Genomic DNA, 23,752 nt, shown 5'->3' on the forward strand with positions numbered 1-23,752 from the left:
GAGTCATGTTCCTCCCTTGTCAAATTTTCTTTGCACTACTTGGATAATCATACAGCTCCCATATCCGTTGTTCACATACAATGTGAAATGCTGTAATAACGGGGGTGCTAGAGTGTTTACACCTTTGAACTTCAACACTAGCATCCTGAAATAACAAGTTCAAAGTTCCAGTAAACAACTTTAAATCTGAGATAGCATCAACAACAGAGTCATTAGCAGATGGTATGAACTTCAGACCCCTTCAATAATGAGATGTCAGCTTCATTTAAACTCGCACTAGATAACATGTACGATTTCAGAACCGTCGCTCACCTCTTTACTGTAAAGTGACTGTGTGCTTGGGGTCTGTTGTATCTTATTCTTGTGTCTCCTCCTCTTCTGCCTCTTCCATGCGACTGGTCTTGGCCCCTTACTTCTATTTTCTCTGGTAGGTTCAACTTCACAGCAGTCAGCACATGCTGAAAACCCTCTTCATGATTCGTACTAGTCGCTAGACTAGATTCTCTCTGTTCTGGCAAAATAACTTGCTGATTTGCTTCACTTACACCAGCCTGAAAAGGAGAGTTCCTATCAACACGATTACTGACAACATCCATATCAGTAACTGGGTGAACTAGCATCATCAAGGTCATGCATAGACCGATCAATTGTTACTTTATTTCTTGTTGGTTCTCTTTTTGCCATGAAAAGATGTTACCTTTTAAGTCTCTAGTAAGCTTACGTCTTTGTTTGCTCTAGGCATTTTTCATAAACATGGACACGCTCAAGCATATCACTATACAACACAGACTTACGATAACATGCCATATTTAAAACAGTATTTTCTAGGATAATGATTTCATTCTGCAAATCTTTCTCAACGTCCATAAAAAACTCAGTGCATTAAAGTTATATAGTCTGCGCCTAATTTCAAGTTCAGTTCTTGCCACTTCTTTAAAAGGATAGGGTATACATTACCTAAGTTGACATTTTTTTAAATTCGTAAGCCACATGGTACAATCCCCAGTTCTAAATAAGCTTGGAAACTTAAACACTGCCACTGCAGATGCTGTTGGCAGAGGCTTACAATGCAGACAGATTTATTTTAGAGGCTGAAACAACAAGGGAAAAAAACCCATGTTGAGGCTGCGAAATAAGTACTCCTTACATTGGGAGTTACTTTTGACTTTGCTAATTTAAATGTGGTGCTAAAAGATATTATGCTGATCTAATCAGCTCCAGCGGCACTGGATGTGTCATGTAGACCTTTTGTCTTGTACCAAACATGGATTTTGTTTGTGTGCATCACTTATGATAAGCCAACTTTGGAACTTGGGGTCAGCCGGTGAAACAGCTGGACTCACAGTTTTTGAAGTTTTCCCTTGATGGTAGAATGAGAGTACAGGAATTTATAGTTCTCATTTTCCTTGCTCTCTTTTATTCAAAATTCTTTAATATCTCAGACAACCAAAGGCCTAGCTAACATTAATATATAATAGACAAACGGCTCTAATGTAACAATTTAATCTATTTTTCTTGCTAGTGGTTCTATGTATCAACAGACTACCTATGTCTACTGCAATGGACAGAGGTTATAGGCTTTAACTCCTGCACTGCTAACATCAATAATTAAGGCGAGAGAACCAGCCTTATGGGGTTTGACTCACTGCTAGTATCTATTATTTTGCAAACTGCAACTGACCTCAAGTGTGTATGGTAAATGGGCACTGCTACTTTGGGAAATGACCCAACACCTACCATACTCAAATATACTTCACACCGCAGGGCTATAGATTAGCAACAATGTCCGACTTCCCAGGATTACTCCTGCCTCCGACTGAGCCCAGTGACTTTCAGTGCAAGCATACTAACAACAGTATTAACTTGACATAATTCGCGCGCGCGCACACACACACACACACACACACACACACACACACACACACACACACACACACACACACACACACACATTTCCAGAATGAGAAATAAATGATGACTCTCCAGTGCCACCACCCTCTTTTAAGCTTTCAGTAAGAACATTTCCAATTAATCAAAACTAAAAAAATAAAAGCACACTATCATTTACCTATAAAATAAGCCAACCCCCAAATGTTTTAAAAGGCAGCAATAGTTTAAACAGCATCACCTTGAAGGATGTCCTTGGTTAATTTTACAAGTAAAGTGCATAAATCCTTAAGCTAACAAGTAAAACATCAGCTACAAGCATTCAATGTTACTCGTCTCAAACAAATAAAAGTATTATACACACACTATGCAGACAGACATGCAAGCTGTACAAAACATATTTATTATTATTACTACTTTTTTAATTTTATTTTACCTTCCTGTTGTCAAGTCCACTAGACACAATTGTCTTTTTCAGGGGTGATCCAATAGCACTGTCTGGTTAACTGATTTGCTAAGTCACACATCAGGCAAAAGAAGGTGGAAGATAACAAACCCTGTACTTTGAGGTACAGGAAGGAGATCATTAACAGATCAGAACTTTAATACTCTTCTGCCAACAGCATCTGCAGTGGCAGTGTAAGTTTCCAAGCTTATTTAGAACTGGGGATTGTACCATGTGGCTTACAAATTTAAAAAAATGTCAACTTAGGTAATGTATACCCTATCCTTTTAAAGAAGTGGCAAGAACTGAACTTGAAATTAGGCACAGACTATATAACATTGAAAATAAAACATTAAGACAGGCAAATAATGTTCAGGATAAAAAAAAAAAAGCCAACCCAAAAATTGGAAACCCTGAAAACTGTTTCTGGCTAAATATATAATGTACCCTTATTGTTTATGATTTCTAAGACCAACATTTCAGAGTCCTGATAAGCAGTAATATTTGGCTTAAGTTTATGATTCAAGTACACTACTGGGTGATGTTATCCTTTGGGGAGGAGAAGCACAGCTTCTAGCTCATAGTTTGAGGCACCTACTTGCAGAATACGTTTCCAGCTGTAATCGGACAGCTAGTACAGGGGGTCCACATCTCTTTATGAAGGCCTGCTCTCAAGCTGGTGTCCAAATAACCTTATCAAATTGGTTGTTTCAGTGGAGTTTTGTAAGATGGGTGACTATCCACCATAGATAGTCACAAACTTCCTATAATACCTTGCTGTCCCAGGGAATGCCCTTATCTTCTTTTTGCTTATAGGGGTGGCCATGCCTGCATAGCCCCATCTTGGCATGTTCTTGGCCAAATCTTGCCAACACCCATCCTATGATTAAAGTACGACACTGCTACCATTCCCATTTCGCATACTTTACCTGGATACCTCTCTACTAAGACAGATGTATTCTGGCCGCAAATGTAGAGAACATTATCATTCACATTAGCAAGTACACGGTCTCTAGCTCCTGCCACAATGAGATCTACAACATTCTGCAACTAGCTGGGGTATATTCCACCCCAAAGGGAATTTTAATAAATTCCTACAACCCAAAAGGATTAACAAAAGTTGACTTCACTCTTACTGCTGGTGTCAAGGATAAATGCCTGAAACAGTCAGTCAGTACTAGTCAGATGCTTTGCACAGCTCAGCTTTACAGCCTGCATAGAACCTGGTGGCCTCATCTTTTTTTGTATCATTCCAGTAAAGCATATTCAGAACATCTTTGTACAAAGACATTTTTTGAGGGGGTACTTTTACCACCTTGCATTGGTGATCATCAAGCATCTCTCTCTCTTTCTCCCTCCATCTCTCTCCCGATTGCCCTAATTAGCCCACTCACTCTTCCAGGAAGTGAGACAAAAGCAGTGGAGACTGAAGCTGTAATCCATCCAAGACCATTTTATTTGTCAGAGTGCCAAATCATTCTACACATGCCTGCAAATGCTCTAGAGTTTTGGCATGTCACTCATTTCCATGGGTGGCACAACCCCTCAAGATTGTCCAGCTCCCCTGGAAGCCAGTACTACCACTACATCTCCTATCCCCACTAGGAAGTTCATAGGCTGGTACTAGGCTATTGGCCCTAGGGCCTATACAACCCTAGCCATAACAATTCCCTGGATATTTCTTCCCATAATATTTACTTCCCTGGACCCCTGTCTAGTAGGGTGACTGACGTGATCCCCAGGATGAATTTCCTATCTCCCATCCAATCGTCAAGATTCCATCTGAAGAGGGCCAAAGAGGTACTCTGCTCGACATGTATGGCTGTCTATTCCAGAGTCGGGGGAGTCTCTGGGTCAGGAACCTATACCTCCAGCATGTTTTGTTCATTGTGATGACAAGGTTTAGATCTCTGGAGCGTGTGGCTCTGAGGGATTGGGATTTCTTTAAGTGTAGCATGTCCAACAGCTCTGGGTTTGACATGGCCTTGTATGTTCAGCAGAGATAGCTTCAGAGTAGACAATATGCGACAAGAGTACAGCTGGAGATTTTTTTTAGATGGTTAGCATAGGACATCTGCTTTAGGCCTGTGATTCTTTTAGTGAGGTATTTCTGCAGCCTTTTCAGTTGTTGCAGATGTCTTGAGAGGTACACAGCAAACGAGGCTTTGTATTCTATAATGGGTCTATTGAGGGATGAGTACAGTGGGACAATGACCTCCTTTTTCCTGGAAGGAAAGCCCTTTGTGAGGAGGTGTACCACAGAGAAGGATTTCCTGACTGTTGTAGCGATGTGATTATTGAAGGTGAGACCACTGTCCACCTGTGACCCCAAGTCTCTTATCACACTTTCGGTGTTTAGTGTACTGGCACCTATGTGGTAATTCATGGATACATGTTTTTTTCCCACAGGAGATAACTATACATTTCTTGACATTGAGCTTTAGCCCATGGCTCTGGCACCAAGCATCTGTTTCTGTAAGGCTCTTTTGTAGAATCTCCACATCATTTGGGGATTCAATAATGGATCCCAGTTTGCAGTCATCTGCGAACTTGGTTAGCCAGAGTCCCTTATTGTTGGCCTGTACTTCAGAGAAGTAGATGCCAAACAAGAGCAGTCCCAGGACCGAACCCTGAGGTACTCCACTTGTCACTGGTCTCGAGCTGGATTTGGAGTTGGTTACTTTTACAGTCTAGGTTCTGTCAGTAAGCCAGTTGGCAACCCATCAAGTGACATAGGGATTAATGCCCAGCTTAGGAAGTTTATCTATGATTCCTGAGTGGGGAATGGTGTCGAAGGCCTTGGCGAGGTCAAGCTAGGCTGTGTGGACCAGCTTACCCTCGTCCACAGCTCTGGAGACTGATTCGAAGAAGTCAATCAGGTTCAGGAGTCAAGATCGGCACTTCACGAATCCAAACTGGGTGGGGTTCAGTGTTTGAAGGCTGACAATGTCTTTGTTTATAAGTTCCATGATAATGCGTTCCATGGCCTTGCAGATCAGGCTCATCAGACTGATGGAGCGGTAGTTCCCAGGATCCAAGGTGGATTCCCCCCCCCCTTGTGGAGTGGGATAACTGTAGCTGTGTGCCACTCAGTGGGCACGAAGTCTGAGTTGAGGCTATGATTAAACATGACACTTAGGTGAGGTGCCAGTTCATTTTGCAGTTCATGTAGTACACAGCCCAGGATGTCTTCTGGTCCCATGGATGCTGTATTCTTAGCTTTGGAGAGTGCGCTTTTTACCTGTGTGGCTGTTATTACCAGAATTTAGCAATCTTTCGGTATTTAGATGGGCCCTTTAGGGGTGAGAGGGGGGTAAAGTTGGCACTGAATCGATCTGCCAGGATATTGGCAATATCCTTGGGATCGGTATATTTAATGCCATTCTGTTGTAGCTCAGAGCAGATCGGAGCATTGCCATTTAGATTCTTGACATAGCTATAGAATGCCTTGTGGCTGCCTTTAGAATCTTTGGCAATTTTATTTTCGTAACTAGCTTTGGAGGATTTTATGAGGGATCTCAGCTTCTTACTGAGGTAGGTAAGGGAGTTTTTTGCATCCTTGTGGTTTCCTCTTTTCTGCAACAGTTTCTTCCTTTAGTTGTAAAGTTTATGGCAGGGGCCACCAGATTGGCTTCCTTTTTTTTGTGGAGAAAGTCTTGGTTCTATTTGGGATGGCACGATTTATGCACGAGAGGATGTGCTCGTACAGTGCCTTAGTGTAGGATTCAGCAGTTGAACTTTCAGTTCTCGTCTGCATGGTTCATAGGTAGGTACTAGGCCATCTGCCCGAGGGCATTTATAAGCCTAGCCAGAATGTGTTGGCTTTAGCCACCCCCTTAGATTAGTTTCCTGTGCCTCTGTCCAGCACAGCCACTGAAGTGATCCCTGGGGTAAACTTTTTGTTTCCCATCCACTCATCAAGGTTTCTCTTGAAGAGTGCTAGCGAGGAGCTCTGCCTAATGTAGATTGGAATCATGTTCCAAAGCATGGGAAGTCTCTGGGACAGGAATCTATCCCTCCAGCACGTCCTATTTATTGTTGTGGTGAGGTTTAGATCCCTAGAAAGTGTGCCTCGAGTGGATAAGGTTTTCTTTAGGTGGTCAATTCTGGGTTGAACATGGCCTTGTATGTCAGGCAGAGATCACCTCTGAGTAGGCGGTATGCAACCGAGTAAAGTTGGAGTTTCTTCAGTCGAGCTGCATAGGGCATCTGTTGGCCAGTGATCCTCTTGGTGAGGTACTTCTGTGGTCTTTCCAGCTGTTGCAGGTCTCTTGTAAGGTACATCCCAAATGGGGCGTTGTACTCTATGATGGGTCTGATGAGTGATGAGTAGAGGGGCACAATGACCTCTTTTGATCTGGATGCAAACCCTTTTGTGATTAGGTGGGCCACATAGAAGGATTTTCTAACCACTCTAGCAATGTGATTATCAAAGGAGAGATTACTATCTACTTGGGTACCCATATCCCTTATTACGTTTTCCATATTTAGGGGACTACCACCTATGTGGTAGTTTGTGGATACTTTGTTTTTTCCAAACGGGATGACACTGCACTTTTTGGCATTTGGCTTGAGGCCATGATTTTGACACCAGGTATCCGTCTCAGCGAGACCCTTCTGGAGGATGTCTGTGTCAGCTGGACAGTCAATTATAGCCCCTAGTTTGCAGTCGTCTGTGAACCTGGTCAACCATAGTCCTGTGCTTGCCTGTACCTCTGAGAAGTATTTGCCGAACAGGAGGGGTCCTAGGACTGAGCCCTGGGGAATGCCACTTGTAACCGGTTTAGAGTCAGACCTAGCTCCTGCAACTCTCACCATGTGGGTTCTGTCCATGAGCCAATTGGCAACCTATCTTGTGACATAGGGGTTTTTTTTCAGGCCGGTGAGCTTGTCTAGAATACCAGAATGGGGAATGGTGTCGAAGGCCTTTGCGAGGTTTAGGTAGGCTGTGTGTACCACCTTTCCCTCGTCTATAGCCTTGGTAACTCTCTCAAAGAAGTCCACCAGGTTTAGGAGGCATGATCTGCCCTTAAAGCCGAACTGGGTAGGGTCCAGTGTTTGGAGGTTCCCAATGTCTCTGTTAATGAGTTTCATGATGATGCACTCCATAGCCTTGCAGACCAAGCTAGTCAGGCTTATCGGGCGATAGTTCCCGGGGTCTGTTGTGCTCCACCTTTCTGGAGCGGAACAAACATTGCTGTGCATCACTCTATGGGTACATAGCCTGTGGAGAGGCTGAGTTTGAAGTGTGTTTAGGAGAGGGGTTAGTTCGTCTTTGAGCTTATTAGGACGCAGCCTGGGACACCGTCCAGTCCCATTGATTCTGTGTTTTTGGCTTTGGAGAGGGACGTTTTAACCCGAGTGTCTGATTTCAGGGGCACTACAATCTTCTGGTATGGTTATAGGCCCTTTTGGGGGTGAGAGGGGGGTGAAGTTTGCACTGAACCTGTCTGCCAGGATGTTGGCAATATCGGTTGGCTCAGTGTATTTTGTGCCATTCTGCACTAACTCAGAGCAGATCTGAGCATTGCCACTTAGATTTTTGACATAGCTAAAGAATGCCTTGTGGTTATCTTTGGAGTCCTTGGCAATTTTTCTTTCGAAGCTCGCCTTGGACGATTTTATGAGGGCTTGTAGCTTCTTGCTGATACTGATCAGGGATGTCTTCCCTTCTTGGGAATTTACTCTTTTCTGTACTAGTTTCCTCCTTCTATTGTATAGCTTGTTTATGGCAGGGATCCACCAGAATGGTTTCCTTTTCTTGGAGGAGTGAGTCTTGATTTTGCTTGGGATAGCACGATCCATGCATTCTTGTAGGTGCCCGTAGAATGCATTAGTAAAGGATTTTGCAGCTTGGACAGCGTTATCCTTTAGCATGGGGGCTTTGAAACTCTCCACCTCAGTCTCAAGTAACGTGAAAGTTTGCTTCTGAAAATTTTCACGGTGGTTTCCTTGTCCAGGGATGGGGGCAGAATGTGGATATCCAAAGTGATTTGTTTATGGTCAGATCTAACCAGCGAGGGGTTGACCTCCGATGTGGAACACCGGTTGCCCATGTCGGCGATGACCAGGTCCAATATACTGTAACCTCTGGTGGGAGTGTTGACCAGTTGATCCAGGGCGTTTGAGTTTATAAACTCTAGGAAATGTTGGGCAAGGGAGTTAGTACTTGAGTAGTTCTCCCAGTTAATGTTTGGGTAGTTGAAATCACCCAATATTAAGGTGTTTGGTAGGACCTTTGTGTTTCCCAGTGTTTCCAGAAATGCAGAATGGGGGTCCTGGGACATGGTGGGTGATCTGTAGCAAGCTACAATTTGAAATGCAGTTTTGCCCGTTATTAGTTGCATATGGATGATCTCTGAAGCATCGTTCTGTGCCACAAACCTGGAGGTGTGGGTATCCTTGATGAATATGGATACTCCCCCGCCTTTTGTATTTTGGTCTGGGTTCTGTGGCTGAAATGTATGGTATGAGTTGTAGCCTGGTAGTGCTGGGGTGCTCTCCGGAGCCTTAAACCAGGTTTCTGTTACTGCACATATAATCAATTTTCTCCATACTGAGGAGTGCCTCGAGTGCGTACATTTTGAGGTTTAGACTTCTGGCACTGAGTAGCATTACCCTCAGATTTTTGTCACTTGTGCTATTTATGGCAGTGGGTTTGTCTTTTTAGCCTTGCCTAAAAAAAGGCACTATGGGGGTGGCAAGAGCCTTGGCCAGTATTTGAAAGCCAAAGGGTGATAGGTGCAAGCTGTCTCTAGTGAAGCAGCATGGCTTGTCGAGCATATCATCCCAGGCGGACAGACACTAGATCCCCTTTGAATGACACCAGAAACTTAGCCAATTGTTGAAACTGATATTTTTTTCTTTATACCGTGGTATCATTCTTGGTGAAGGCAGGATGCTACTCAGGGTCATGGTCGTACCGGCCTGGGCTACGTGATCAGACAGCTCTTCCATGTCTCTTTTCATGTCATCCAGGGAGGTACGGCTCAGGTCATTCACACCAACATGGGCAATGACAGTCTCGGACTTGTACTTGTTCTGGAGTGACCTGAGTGCTTGTGTTATGTGGAGGATCCTGGCACATGACAGGCAGCTAACAGTAACCTTCTCCTTATTCAGCCTAGTGAGTGGGGTCAGTGTGCCTGACTACAGAGTTACCTATTACTAGTATGTTGGGTTTGTTATTTTGCCTTAAGGGCTGTGATTGCGTGGCACACTGGTTTTGTGAAGTTTGTGTTTCATGGTTTGTGTTGGGGGTGGAGGTTGCTTGGATGTCTGCTTTGGAGGTCTTGGTTGCTTTTGCAGATTTTTATTTAGAGCCTCCGAGTATGTTTTCATGTATTTGTGTGCGTTTTTTCCCGGTGCTGGCTTAATGGGTCTATGTGAGACTGGTGGTGTGATTCCAGTATTTCCTTTCTCCTCTTGACTGTCTGATCCAGTCTTGGGTTGAGAGAGATTAGCCTCCATTTGGCTGTATAATTGCATCTCTCGCATGTATTAGTGTTTGGTGGTAGGAGGAGAGGGTTGCCTGTGTACATGAGGCAGTTGCAACATTGCCTCAAAATGCCCAGATTCACCAGTTGGACTGGAGAGTACACCTGAAACTGCCCTTTGGACATGCCTGGATAGGTACAGTGAACTGTTTTACTGAATAGCTGGTAAGGTCAAATAGAGAGCCTTGTCCTTCTGTACAGTATAGCGGGGTTTAGTGCTAGGGTTTATAAGTGCTTGCTATGAGTTTTGAGCAAGTGCCGGGCTGAGAAATGAATGGCTTGAGTGCTTAAGTTGAAAGTTTGTCTAGTTCCAAGGGAAAAATTGAAGAGGAAACTTTGTGGAGCCGGAAATAGTTATAACCTAGCTAATCGGCCCTACCGGTTCGCAAAACCAGGCAAATGCAGTTTTTACAGCAGAGAAATTAAAGAGATAGAAATTAGCCCAAAATGGCAGATAAACTACTAATTTCTGGGCTGAAACCACTCCTCCAGGGACAGATAGGCTGCTCAAAGCTCCCCTCTCTCACAGGTAAACAGAGAAACTTCCTTCTATCCAAGTAAGCTATGGGCAAACAAAGAGATTTGTAACACAGCCCTGAATTCAGCACCAACCTGAAAACTGGACTATACTAGCTTAGAAAGGTGTGTCATGAAGTTTGTGACTTCTGACTTGAGTAGCATGAAGTTGGCTTTGGAGAAATTTTTTACGGAGGTTTCCTTACTGGGGGGTGGGGGGAGGGATGTGGATGTCAAGGGTGATTAGTTTATGGTCAGACCTGACCAACGAGGGGGTGACCACAGGTGTGGAGCATCGATTTCCTATGTTGGTAATGACCAGGTCTAGGATATTGGAGCCTCTGGTGGGACTATGGATTAGTTGATCCAGGGCATTAGAATTTATGAATTCCAAGAACCGTTGGACAAAGGTGTTGGCACACAAGTAGTTTTCCCAGTTAATGGCAGGGTAGTTGAAATCGTCCAGTATTAGGGTGTGTGGCTGTATCTTAATATTTTCCAGTATGTTTAGAAAGGTGTAGTGAGAATCTTGGGGCATGGGGAGAAAAGTGAACAATCATGAGACATGTTCTCCACCCCCTACCGGAAGAGAGATGAGCTAGCAAACCACACCTCTCCTGTTGTCTCTTCTCCCGCTCCTGCTCCAGCAAGTACCAGTTTCACTATTCAAATTCGGGTATCAGAGTTGTAGGTAGAACTGTATCCCTCTCTTCTAACATGGCAGGCTACAAAGGCACCTCAGACTGCAGTCAATTTTTAATTACCCATAAAAGTATGATCTAAAAATAGGTAAGAACTACAAAAAGCAAACACACTGGAGTAGAGCAATTTAATTAAGCATCATGAAAAACTGCAAGTAGTAGTATTAGAAATTTTTGTTTAACACCACAGTTTCTGGGGGCAGACTAAATAAGAAGAACAATTATAGAAGTATACTGATGCCGAGCTGGAAATGCAGCTACTAAAGCATAGCGTAATGAAAGGATAATTAAGCAAAAATCATCCATCAGGAAACAAATGTGGCCTTATTTTTTTCCTTTAAAGGGGAAAATAAGTGGTATCCAAAACTAAGAATACAACAAGAAACGGCAACCAAAAGAATAATCTACACATTTTCAAGTTAGTCACATGGTGTAAATTAAAATAATTAATCAGTACTTCCCTCTGTAAAGTTAACCCTCTATGTGCTAGTACTTCCCTCCATAAAGTTAACCCTCTATGTGCTTAATAGTACTCAAGATGACAATAAAATTAAGTACTATTAAGCACATAGAGGGTTAAATTTTACGGAGGGAAGTACTGATTAATTATGTTAATTTACATCATGTGACTAATTTGAAAAATGCGTAACCGTATTTAATCTGAGGAAGTTCTGATTCCTAATCGGATGAAAAGCGCTTCATCTTATAAATACAGTGTGGATTATTCTTTTGGTTGCTGTTTCTTGGTGTGCTTGTTTGTGTCTTGGTTTCCAGTGGTTTTATGTCCAAAACTGACAGATTGCCCACTAGCTGAATGGGAACTGTTAAACAAATGCTTTGGAGGATAGGGGAATCACTTCTAGGACTCACGCAATGCAAACAAAATGCAAGACATTGATGGTACTATTCATTATTCAGCTTAACTGTGAGCTGCTCTGGTGATGTGAACAGATGAAGTTCTGCCTATAACCTAGGTGACCAGAGTTCAATTAGAAGTTTAGGCACTTCTTGCAGTGACTGGGAGGATGGGCATGCCTACCATGGCGGGGGGGGGGTACTGCCTACCATGGCAGGGGGGTGGGGTACTGCCTACCATGGCAGGGGGGCGGGGTACTGCCTACCATGGCAGGGGGGCGGGGTACTGCCTACCATGGCAGGGGGGCGGGGTACTGCCTACCATGGCAGGGGAGGGTACTGCTTACCATGGCAGGGGAGGGTACTGCCTACCATGGCAGGGGAGGGTACTGCCTACCATGGCAGGGGAGGGTACTGCCTATCATGACAGGGGGGTTACTGGGTATCTCTGTGCAAGCCCTGGAAGAAAATGGGACTTGGAAGTATTGATGGCGGTGATGGGGAGATACAAAGGATATTGAGATGTGTCCACCCAATGGGTGAGACACACACTATGCAAGACCCTCTAGGAATGATGTCAGTACGAAGAGTAAGGGTCGGGAGCTGGGCCAGCAGGAAGGCCCCTTGTCAGAGAGAGGACAGCTCCTTTGCTGAGCTCATCTTACCGGCTTGCCTCAGTCTGCATAAAGAGATGGGGCATCCTTGGAAAAGCACCTCTCCCAGAAGCAAGACCCTCCCAGTGTGGGAACAATGGGGTTTGACCAGGGTAGGTGAAGACACTTGGGAGGCAGAGAGGGCTCAATAGTCAATTGTTGAAAAAAAAAAAGGCATCACACCCAATCGTAGAAGGAAGGTACACAGCAAGCCTGCATGCATACCATGCCTTAAACTACTCATGAAATAACAAAAGACTCCCCCAACAATTCAGCCACACACTACAACATAGCTGGAAATCTCCACATACAAACAGCCAAGCAGATGAATACCTAAAAGTGGTATGCAATCCACAAAACATAGAACAAGTGTGCACATCTCACCAAATAAGCTACAAATCATGGGATTCCAAATGGGGAATGCATACATATAAACACCAAAGCAATGTCCCAAAGTCCTTGCCTTAAGTGAATCAGCATAATGGAATGGAGCAAAAACATGGTATGATGCAATGCATTATACAAACAGTTGTTACTTGTAACATACAGGTGCAGTCAAGCCTGCCATTAACAACCAACCCCTCCCCCACCCAAAGCAGTGATGATTAAGAAGCCTTGCCAAAGGTACACTAATGGGGTGATTGGGTATAACAGGCTAACTGCTGCTGTTGCTCTACTACACTGGCAAATGAGACTCAAAGGTTTATAAATCATTATATTCCAGGACAGCAAAGTAGGCAGTGGCACAGTTCTGCTGCCATCCCCAGTTTGCAAAGGCTGGCTGACTTTTCTGACTTAGCACTAACACGTGAATAACAAATGCACAACAATATACTTTCCCATACAAAACCCAACTTGTAGGATATGCTGATGCAGACCTAAACCTAAGAGAGCTCCCTTGGACCTTTACATCAGGATCTGTTTTGTGGAAGACTAATTGTAGCATCAACACTGCACTGCAGTAGCTACCTGCCTCTATGGCAATGTGTGCACATCAACAACAGTTTGAACTATAAACTTGGAGTTGCTTGTGCAGTTTGGGTAGTAATAAAAATAAACAACATGTCTTGAAAATTCATCTAGTATGCTCATCCCTTTCACGGACAGAACAGATTGTTTTCCACCACAGAATCCCACCTGTTTTGATGAAAATAGACCCTATGAAAGCTGGAAAAATTAGGTTACGACTCAATCTCAGGTTATAGAGCTGGAAAAATGAAAGCACACCTTTTCAGCTGTGCTGTTGCTTGCTGGGGGAACAAAAGACAATGGAAGGGAAATTTCAGTAGAGGTTCTAAACACAGGTATGTCTGCTTTAATATATCAGACCTGAAGCAAGGTTCTTGGGACAGAAAAAAAGAAGAATATCAGGCATGCTCTATTCTGGACTAGATTGTTAGGGACAGTGCAGTTTCTACACTACAGAACTGGAGTTTCTACACTACAGAACTGGTTTTGAGCAAAGGTACAGCAGGATGTGCAAATATAAAATGGCATTCCCATATGCTGTGCTTGCTTATGAGTTGACAGATACTGCATGTTCAAATGAAAACAGATGACCAGTATTAACAGCATGCACTGAACTTAACTTCTGTCTCAATGAAGTCAGACCCAAAGGGAATTTCTTTTGGCTCAACAAAGTCACACCTGAATGGCATTTAAGCATATAGCAATGAAGTGGACACAGTCAGGGCAAAGCATAACTTACAAAGTAGAAATGAAAGAGCATGTTATGCAAACAGAATAGTTCAACAAGGCATTCATTACTAGGTACAAATCTTGAGACCTTCTGCCATACTTATAATTAAGTACATTAGAATACCTTTCCCTGTATTAAAGGTCATTCAGATATATGGGAATATATACAATATGACAGCTGAAGTGTACATATAGGTACCTGGTACCTCCATAGCATCACTTCCTTACACATTTCGGTGCTATGTCTCAGTGTTGGAAACAGAATTTCTGGAGGAATCTTTTATGTTCATAAAGACATTTATTCATTACTGGATAAGCAATGTCTCCCTCAGACATTATTCAGTAACAATGACAGAGAATTCATTGAAATAAACACAAACATTGCAGAAGAAATTCAATATTGAATCTATGACCACAGAAGCATAAAGTCATTGTAGGAGTGAACCCCTTAAATGCACAGACAAGAAAATAAATAATGCAAAATATAAAAGCTAGTTGTGAATGCGACTGAGAAACATCAGACCACAATATTTCTGTCAGCAAAACGGGTGTAATGCACAACTGAAATCTTAAGGAAGGCTGACAAAAGTACAGGGAGACAACAGAATTAGTACAATTTGACATTTTCTAAAACTGCAGGCACAGGACAATCAGCTGTAATGTCACGTAAAAAAAAAAAAAACATTCATGCTGAAGCAGGAATTGAAAGAACATAAAGAACTCTAGGATTCATTTCAATCAGCAAAACAGGATGAGATAGTGAAGCTGGAAAGATAACCGCCCGTTTGCAAAAGTTGATATGTGCCTCTATTAGGTGCATGTATTCCCTCAAGGAACACCAAAAGCCTGTCTTATGGCTAGAGAGTTTGAAGAGCTTTCAAAAGATTTAACATCCAACGGGGGGTGGGAGGATGACATAATAGTTAAGGTGTTTACCTTAAAGACACAAGGTGCAGGGCTTGATTCTCATATGGGGTAACTGGCTAGGCTTCAAATGGCCCAGAAAAGGGCAGTTAGCCTAGTACTAACCTATGAACCTATGTCCATCAGAATAGCATCTCCTCTTCTGTGCATAATCTGTCAAAAGGAATGGAAATCCCACTCTATGTACATCAAGTTTTTTGTTTTGCAAGGTATGCAAATCTCTTGAGGATGCTTATGTCTGCTCCCTTCCTGAGGCAAGATGTGCAGGACAACTGCAGAAGCTCAGGAAACTTTTTATGGTCTGACAGATGCAATGTTCTACTAGTACAAAGTGAAAAACACTTAAGTAGGAAGAATCTCAAAGGCTGACCTTGCTGTATATTTCTGGCTAAAGGGGAACAATGGCATCACCGGATATAGATAAAACTTTGTCCATCCATACAGTCCAACTGAAAAAGACTTCTCTGTAAAACATAGGATAAATCCTCTGAGTTGCCAAGCAAAACAGACCAAATGTCATATTTGATGGCATCCAGCATAGCTGTATCACTGTAAAGACTATTCATGAAACAAACAAGACGTCCAAGAAGATTTTTCTGTACAACTAACTCTAAAATTTCAACCCCAGGGAAGGATTAATCTCTTAAAAAAAAAAAAAAAAAAAAACTACGTGATGGTGGCCGTCAAGGACACAACATGCGAGTGTTTTGATAGGAAAATAAGGACTATTTCTTGCTGGCAGCCCAAAAGAATTACAGTGATAGTACACAGTACCATCACAGAAAAAAAATCAATATAATATAACTGTTTTTCAACAGTATTTGCCTCAGTGGTTAGCAAGTACTTTTGCAGCAAATTAAAATGTGAACTCTATACATGTGTGTTTACATGTGTGCATGTATGTATTGTTAATCTGCAGCCTGAATGTTAAAAGAAATAAATTGCATTTTGGAAAAATTCAAATAGTTCAACCTTTCCATTTTCAGTATGTCTGAAGTGAGTATGCCCTAAAACAAAAGTCCCTTTATGGCATGTAGAAGAGTTCTACCAATGAATGACAATGTGGGTATACCACCCATGTAAACTTTAAACATAATGCGTATTACATGGGGCTTTTGGACAAAGAAATTGTCCTGGTCATCATCTTCTTTCGGCTGTTCCCGTTAGGGATTGCCACAGCGGATCATATGTTTCCATTTCTTCCTGTCCTCTGCATCTTGCTCTGTCACACCAACCGCCTGCATGTCCTCTTTCACCACATCTATAAACCTTATCTTACGCTTTCCTCTTTTCCTGTTACCTGGTAGCTTCATTCTTGGCATCTTATTCCCCAATATACTCAGCATCCCTCCTCAGCACATGTCCAAACCAACGTAATCTTGCCTCTCTGGCTTTGTCTCCAAACCTTCCAACCTGGGCTGACCCTCCAATATACTTATTCCTAAAAGCCATTAGCCTGTATCCCAAAAAGTTACCCTAGACCAGTAATATCTAACAATTTGACTGGGGACTGCCTGTATGGTGCCAACAGAATCCACACAGGTGAGCATAGAACACACAACTGAGACGCACACAAATGTTGTGTAGTCACTGATTAGCACTGCCCAATTGTATGCCCACTAATGAAGACATCACATACAAAAATAGTGTGCACAACTCTTATATGAGCACTTTCTAGGTTTATGAATATGGGGATAACATTGGCAATAAATTTCAACTCAAACAGAACTTGTAGTGCAGAGCTGTGCCAGCTGCGGTGTATGCCATATCAAGAATGCAAAAGGAGAGATGCAAGATTAAAACACTGTAAATCATCCATAAAGCCATGTGGGTAGTGAATTTTTCCCCAGTTTAGACAATAATCCACATGAGACATCTGCCTTATTCCAATTTGCCTGAAACAAACTAAAAGACACAAGTTTGATTAGATATTCTTAAAACAGGTATTCCAGATGTTCTCATACCTGGCAGTGGTTCTCATACCTGGCAGTGGTCCAAAATACACAACTCAGGAATTCAGAAGATCTGTGCAAGAGTCCCACTCACGCTATTCTCTGTCCAATGGACAAGAAGAAACAAACTGTATATACATTGAAGAATGTCGTGCTGTATAAGCAGTGAAGAATGTCATGACAACTTAATGCAGCCAAAGCTAGGACTGTCAATCTGCAAGTTAAGACTAAAGTAATGCTGCACTGCAGGGACAGAATTTCTCACCAGCTCGACTGCTGAAAGACACAAGGCTAAAATGCAGACTACCTATTTGACCAATACTGAAAATGTCTGAAAACTCAACATAAAGTTTTAAAAAATGCTGCAACACAAAAAGCACAACTATTACACTTAAGGATGAAGGGTAAAAATGCAAACACCATGAGAAGTCCACAGCCTGATGTTATATTAACTAGTAAAGCAAATGAACCAAGACCCTATACAGTTTAAACAAAAGATAGTAAGCCCTACAGAAAAAAAAAAAATCAAAAGCTGAAAGACCTACACAAAAGGCAAATATATTCATGGACTTTTGACTTCAATGTAAGCAAAATGAGCAAACCAGGAGAGACACAGCCAGCCCATTCATAAGAAAATGGAAACTGAAAACATATAGTCAAGAGATACAGAAAAAAACTCGTGACGCTGTGTCCTAAAATAAAGATGCCAGATGTCCAGTGGAAGCAATCCTGCTAACTTCTCTAAATATCACAGACAGCTGACAAAATCAAACAAATATATAAAAAGTGTTCTAGAGTTACAAAAGCTAAGAAATGAAAAGCTCCATGTCTTTTCAGTATTTTGATATCATCAGCACATGGCATGCCTGGACAGTGCTAAAGATAACTTAGAGACATCAATGTAATGTATTATTCTCAAAGATATGCATTTTATACCTCAACAAAAAAGGAGGATGCTGCACATCATGCATAAACCTTGAAATGCTGATGACCTGTCTATCTGCAGTGATCAGTATGTTGCATGGTACACAGACATTCCAGAGAATATAGATGGTTATGATGACCTCATGGAGTTTACATCACATATTTTCTGTGTTATTTATTAACCTTCCAGTCATTACACGGTTATAATAACTGTAGTGTTGGAATGTGAAAAATGTGAATGGCTATATAGTCTGACAAAACGAGTACAGCAGATAACGATACTGCTAAAAATTCTGTTCCACTTTAGAGAATGCCTTGTAATTTTCCAACGTTTCTGGATTTGAATGGAGTTTGTAATGAAGGGACATATCCATCCCATCCATCCTCAACCCCCTTTCCCATTAAAATCTGGCATCCCTCAGCACAAGCCTTGCGAGCACTGCAATAAAAGGCAGTCTATACTACTTATTTGCCTATGAATCACCCATAACATGGATAGAAGCATGAAACAATGGCAAGACACACAACTGTTACAGTTCTAAAGTAAATCATTACTTAAAAAATGTTAAATTTCACTTTTAAGTATGATAGAGGGTAAGTCACACAGGAAAGATAATATTATTCTGTAATATAAAGCTCAAGAGACTGCATTAACTACCAGTCAATTTAAAGCAGGTTTCAAATGCAGTGACTGGATTAGCATGAAGGAATAGGACTTGCTAGAAAGGGAAAGAATCCTTTACTGGAGTCCCAATATTCAATAGGGGAAAATACAATAATTTGCAAAAACTTACACTCTTATTTGTCTGATTGGTCCATATTTTCCAAAGATATCATACATTTCTTCTGCTGTAATTTTGTATGGTAAATTTCTGATGTACAGTATACGGTTTACTTCAGGAGGCAAACGAATCTGAAATGTGAATTACAAAAAGCAACATTTATTAAGCTGGCATGAACTTATAAGATCCCATTATGAATACACAAGCCATGCACGCTGTCCAAGTCAAGCCACCACCCCTGTGCCATGAAGCATCCATCATAACCTTAGCCAGTACGAACCAAAAGATGAAGACCTTATTAAGACCAGCAGTTAATCATGCACAAATCTCAGTTCTGCAAAGGAAGCAGAGACTTAAATAATCATCATCATCATAACAATAAGAATCTAAAATGAACATAACAGTTTTACAGACAGGCAGGCTTAAATTGTACTACACCATAACTACAGCTTTCTGCATACAAAACCACAAAAGCAAAGATTCTCACTACTGTACACCAAAGCATACAAAGGAAAAATTGCATTACCTATGAAAGATTAGCCTTACAAGAACTTCTTTAATCAGACTTTAAACAGCCTATGATTATATATTATACATGCAAAATATACAAAGACAGAACTGAAGACTTCCCCATCAGCAGTACAACTTAACAGGATCCACAGTAGCCACCCTTATCCTCACATTTATCCCAAGTCTGCCTTCATAGAGGTGAACTTCCCAAACTGAAGCACTAACTTTGGCAAGCAATTCCAATCATTTACAAACTTTCACTGAACATCTCCAAATGTGCCAAAAAATTGTCTTATACCCCTCTACATACACTAAAATGACACAGACATATACCTTTACTGTAATATGCAGCCCTAGCAGCTAAAAGATGTTCACTGGTATTCAAGAGTGCTAGAGCTAGGACTGATTCAGCCATGTGGAGGAACAATACCCTTTCCATTACATAAAGGTAGAAACTTTCTATTTGCTTAAAAATAATTTGTGTGTGCGCATTAATGCATGTGTGAGTGAGAATCAGTGTGTATATCGATGACTATGAGAGGGTCCGGAGATCTCCATTATCAATCCATTATAACCATCAACAGGGCAAAAGGTTTCCAAAACAGATGGATGGGAGGATCACTTCCATCTGCAATTCTAACTTTCTAACATAACCCATCCTACGAAAAGTGCCCTTGATACATGTAGACACAGTTAGGTTGGACTGTACAGCTAGGCCAGGCTTATAAAGGCCTAGGGATAGTTAGCCTAGTATATGCCTATGAACAACAGAATCGTTACACCATCGATATGTGCATTATTTACTTTCATTTGTTGAGCTGATCTACTTCACTAATGACACATTAACAACGTCTGACGTTTCCAGACGTGCAACATTTACACATAGTTTACAATAAACTTGTGACCACAGATGAGAGTGCTCCCAAAGAGAAGGGACATATTTTGAATTCAATAATGCATGATGTACCAATGCAAATATTACACTGGTAAAATACAGTATGGCTTAGGCAAACATGTTCTACGAGCTGGGCTACTTTATCCCCAAATCATTCTTAAGCATACAGACCTAAACACTAATGCAATTAACTTTTCACATACTGCTCATATCTCTCAACTGTCCATATTTTCACAGAATGTCCAGATTGTTGCCTCATATTTCTGGGCTGCTCCTCATACAATTTGAGTTTTCTGGCAAATTTCTGGGATGATCCGAGAATTAAATTCACTAAATAATAACATAAATTTGAGTTTCATACTTCACACATTCAGAAAATGCATGCTAACTCAAATCCTGTCATTCTAGTAACTTCCTAAGTTTTATAAGAGCAATATTTAAATCTGTCCCTATTTTGAGATCTTTGTCCCCTCCATTCTTTCAGGCTTTGTCCCGAGTCCTTGCACTGCTTGACAGTTATGATAGTGCTGAAACTCGAATTGGAGATAGCGTCGGAATATGATCACCATGTGTACCTAGGAACTCTCAGAAACTCAGTGTTTTAAGCCAAAACATTAAAATAACTAATTAATTCATGTGTATGCCATCTTTATTGAGTTAATACATCCTAATTTTAGAAATCTTACAAGTAACAGATCACTGCTTATCCGGAGTTATGCTGTAAAGTACCTAAATTGTCCGCTTGTTTAAAATGTACCAGCTATAATGATTACTTCAGTACAAGGTAACTATTTAACACATTGCACAAAATATCATAAAAGCGTTCACAATGAGGCTGGTATAGTAAAATATGCTTTTTACACTAAACCCATTAAATACAGTTTTACGTCACCATCTACTTACATTAGCTCTTTTCGCTGCTTGCATAGCCATATTTGCCGATTAAAGTGAGCAAAAGAAAATTAAGCAAAATTAAGTTATCAAACACCTACAGCAATAACAAGAAAACAAATACTAAACGGAAGCTAAACAACACTACACTTCCGTGTATCCATAATACACCACCAACAAAGACGGACTACACCATGACTACATTACGCGAACGAAGTACGCTGAACTTTGTTAAAACAATTCTTTGCTGTACAGGCGAAGAGCGCCACCAGGCCGTGAGGAGGTAGGCTCGTATCTGTCTGTCCAATTCAGACATTTTTAAAATTGACAAACTGAACGGTACACCCGTTTCAGTGTAGTAAAAAAGAAGCCTATGTCAGGTGTTTCTATCAACCACTTAGCAACAAATCAGGACAGAAGTCTCATTGTTATTTATGTATTTGTTTATTTATTTTAAACGTGGTAGAACAGAACCCATGACTATAATATGAAATACCAAACAGGGTTACTGCTAGTAATTTACAGTTTGTCTTTGACAAGTCATACTAATCCCTCCACCCTACCCGACAAGATATATGTTGTGTTAACAGCTTCATGCAAAATAATTCTCGCTGGTGCAGAAAATGCACGATTTTCTCAAGCTTCCATCACAAAAATAAGGTGCCCTACTCATAACGTGGAACATCCAACATAGGCTTTTTTAAGACTCAAAATTAAATCTATCATGGGTGGAGTTGCAAAATGCCAGAAGGCCTTAACAGCAAAAGGAGCCTGCTTAAAAGATGTGGGCACTATTAGCCATACGTTTAAATATGTGTGTTCATATGACAGATGTTAGTTATATCTCCTTTCATTGATGCAGATAAAACATCCATCCACCACCCCTTCTTCCCATTTTGCACGAGGCCAAGGTGTGCCTAAATAAAAGCTTATTCTTGTAGCATTTTAGTTGCTTATTCTGTTTCTTATAACATTTAGGTATTTTAGATACAGAAAAACTGTTTTATGCAACTATTACATAAAATATAGGAAATAATTTTGTCCTAAAATCTCAGGAAATTTGCCATTTTTACAATTTTTTGTCAGGACACAACTGCCCAAAGAGGGACTGTCCCTCGCAAAGTGGGACAGGTGGTAACCCTAGTGACTATCCCTGCTGCAGTAGTTTTTTTCCACACCACAGAATCCTGGCTCACACCTATGGCAAATTTAGAGTGTCCAATCTACCCCCTGCATGTCTTTGGAATGTCATATAAAGCCAAAAATTAGAAAACAGCTCTTTACTAGAATGGTTCACTGTAGTATAGCAGGTACTGAATATAGCATTACAGTAATTTACTCTAAACTACATCTCTCGCAGAGAATTAATTAAATCCCAGTATATAAAATTCAGTGGCATTACAATCCAGGTGGAGGATTTTAATATAACCAATCTGGAGCAAAAGGCATGAAATCCAATTAATGGTAATGTGATGCCCCGTCACTGGACCAGTAATCAAGGAACCTCAGTCCTCATCGCTAGTACCAGTGAGGGATGTACATTGAGAGGATGACAAGTACATACACAGTATTTCCAGATGCAGCTCTCTGCATCAAGTGCAATTTTCCTTAAGAGCACACAAGGATCACAGTCAGTCTGGGGCTAGTTTTTCCTTCTTTCTCCAGATCCCCAGTAAGACTCCCGACTGGCACAGCTATAATACCTCCTGAACCTGATCGACTTCTTTGGGGCAGTCACCAAAGCTGTAGATGAGGATAAGGTGGTTCACACAGCCTATCTTGACCTTGCCAAGGCTTTCGACACCATCCCCCATTCTGGAATTATAGCTAAACTAGGTATAAATCCCTACGTCACAAGATGGGTTGCCAATTGGCTCACTGACAAAACCCACACTGTAAAAGTTGCAGACTCCAAATCTGACCTCAAACCAGTTGCAAATGGAGTACCACAGGGTTCAGTCCTGGGACCTCTCCTGTTTGGTATCTATTTCTCTGAAGTACAGGCTTTGGCTAACAAAGTTCGCAGATGACTGCAAACTAGGATTCATAGTTGAGTCCCCAAATGATGTGGACATCCTACAGAAGGGCCTCACCAAGATAGATGCCTGGTGTCAGAGCTATGGCCTCAAGCTCAATGCCAAAAAGTGCATTGTCATCCCCTTTGGTAAAAACTCTGTACCCATGAACTACCACATAGGCGGCAGTCTACTTAATGCCGAATTTGCGATAAGAGACCTGAGGACCCAGATGGACAGTAGTCTCTCCTTTGATAATCACATTGCCACAGTAGTCAGGAAATCCTTCTACGTGGCACACCTCATCACAAAAGGGTTCTCATCTAGGAAAAAAGAGATCATTGTGCCCCTCTACTCGACACTCATTAGACCCATTATAGAGTACAATGCCCCTTTTGGACTGTACCTCACAAGACATCTGCAGCAGCTGGAAAGGCCACAAAAGTACCTCACAAAGAGGATTACTGGCCTCAAAGAGATGCCCTACACTGACCATCTCAAAAAAAAAAAGTTTTACTCAGTAGCATATCACCTACTCCGAGGTGATCTCTGCCTAACATATAAAGCTATGTCAAACCCAGAGCTGTTGGACATGCTACACCTAAAGA

At 41.5% G+C, this 23,752-nt stretch overlaps 1 protein-coding gene across 1 annotated transcript in view; it reads right to left on the reverse strand.

Annotated features, from left to right (window-relative positions):
* SF3B6 (splicing factor 3b subunit 6) overlaps positions 1–21,308 on the reverse strand; it is a 231,763-nt gene extending 210,455 nt beyond the window's left edge. The window contains exons 1-2 of the mRNA XM_044062758.1: positions 21,142–21,308; positions 18,846–18,964 (exon numbers count right to left, since the gene is read on the reverse strand). Coding sequence (XP_043918693.1) covers positions 18,846–18,964; positions 21,142–21,171 — 149 coding nt within the window. The 5' untranslated portion in view covers positions 21,172–21,308. The remainder of the gene's footprint in view (positions 1–18,845; positions 18,965–21,141) is intronic.
* Between the last annotated feature and the right edge of the window lie 2,444 nt (positions 21,309–23,752).

This window comes from Protopterus annectens, chromosome 2.part1 (assembly GCF_019279795.1).
Source record: "Protopterus annectens isolate FY-2018-M chromosome 2.part1, PAN1.0, whole genome shotgun sequence".
NCBI classification, from domain to species: Eukaryota; Metazoa; Chordata; order Ceratodontiformes; family Protopteridae; genus Protopterus; species Protopterus annectens.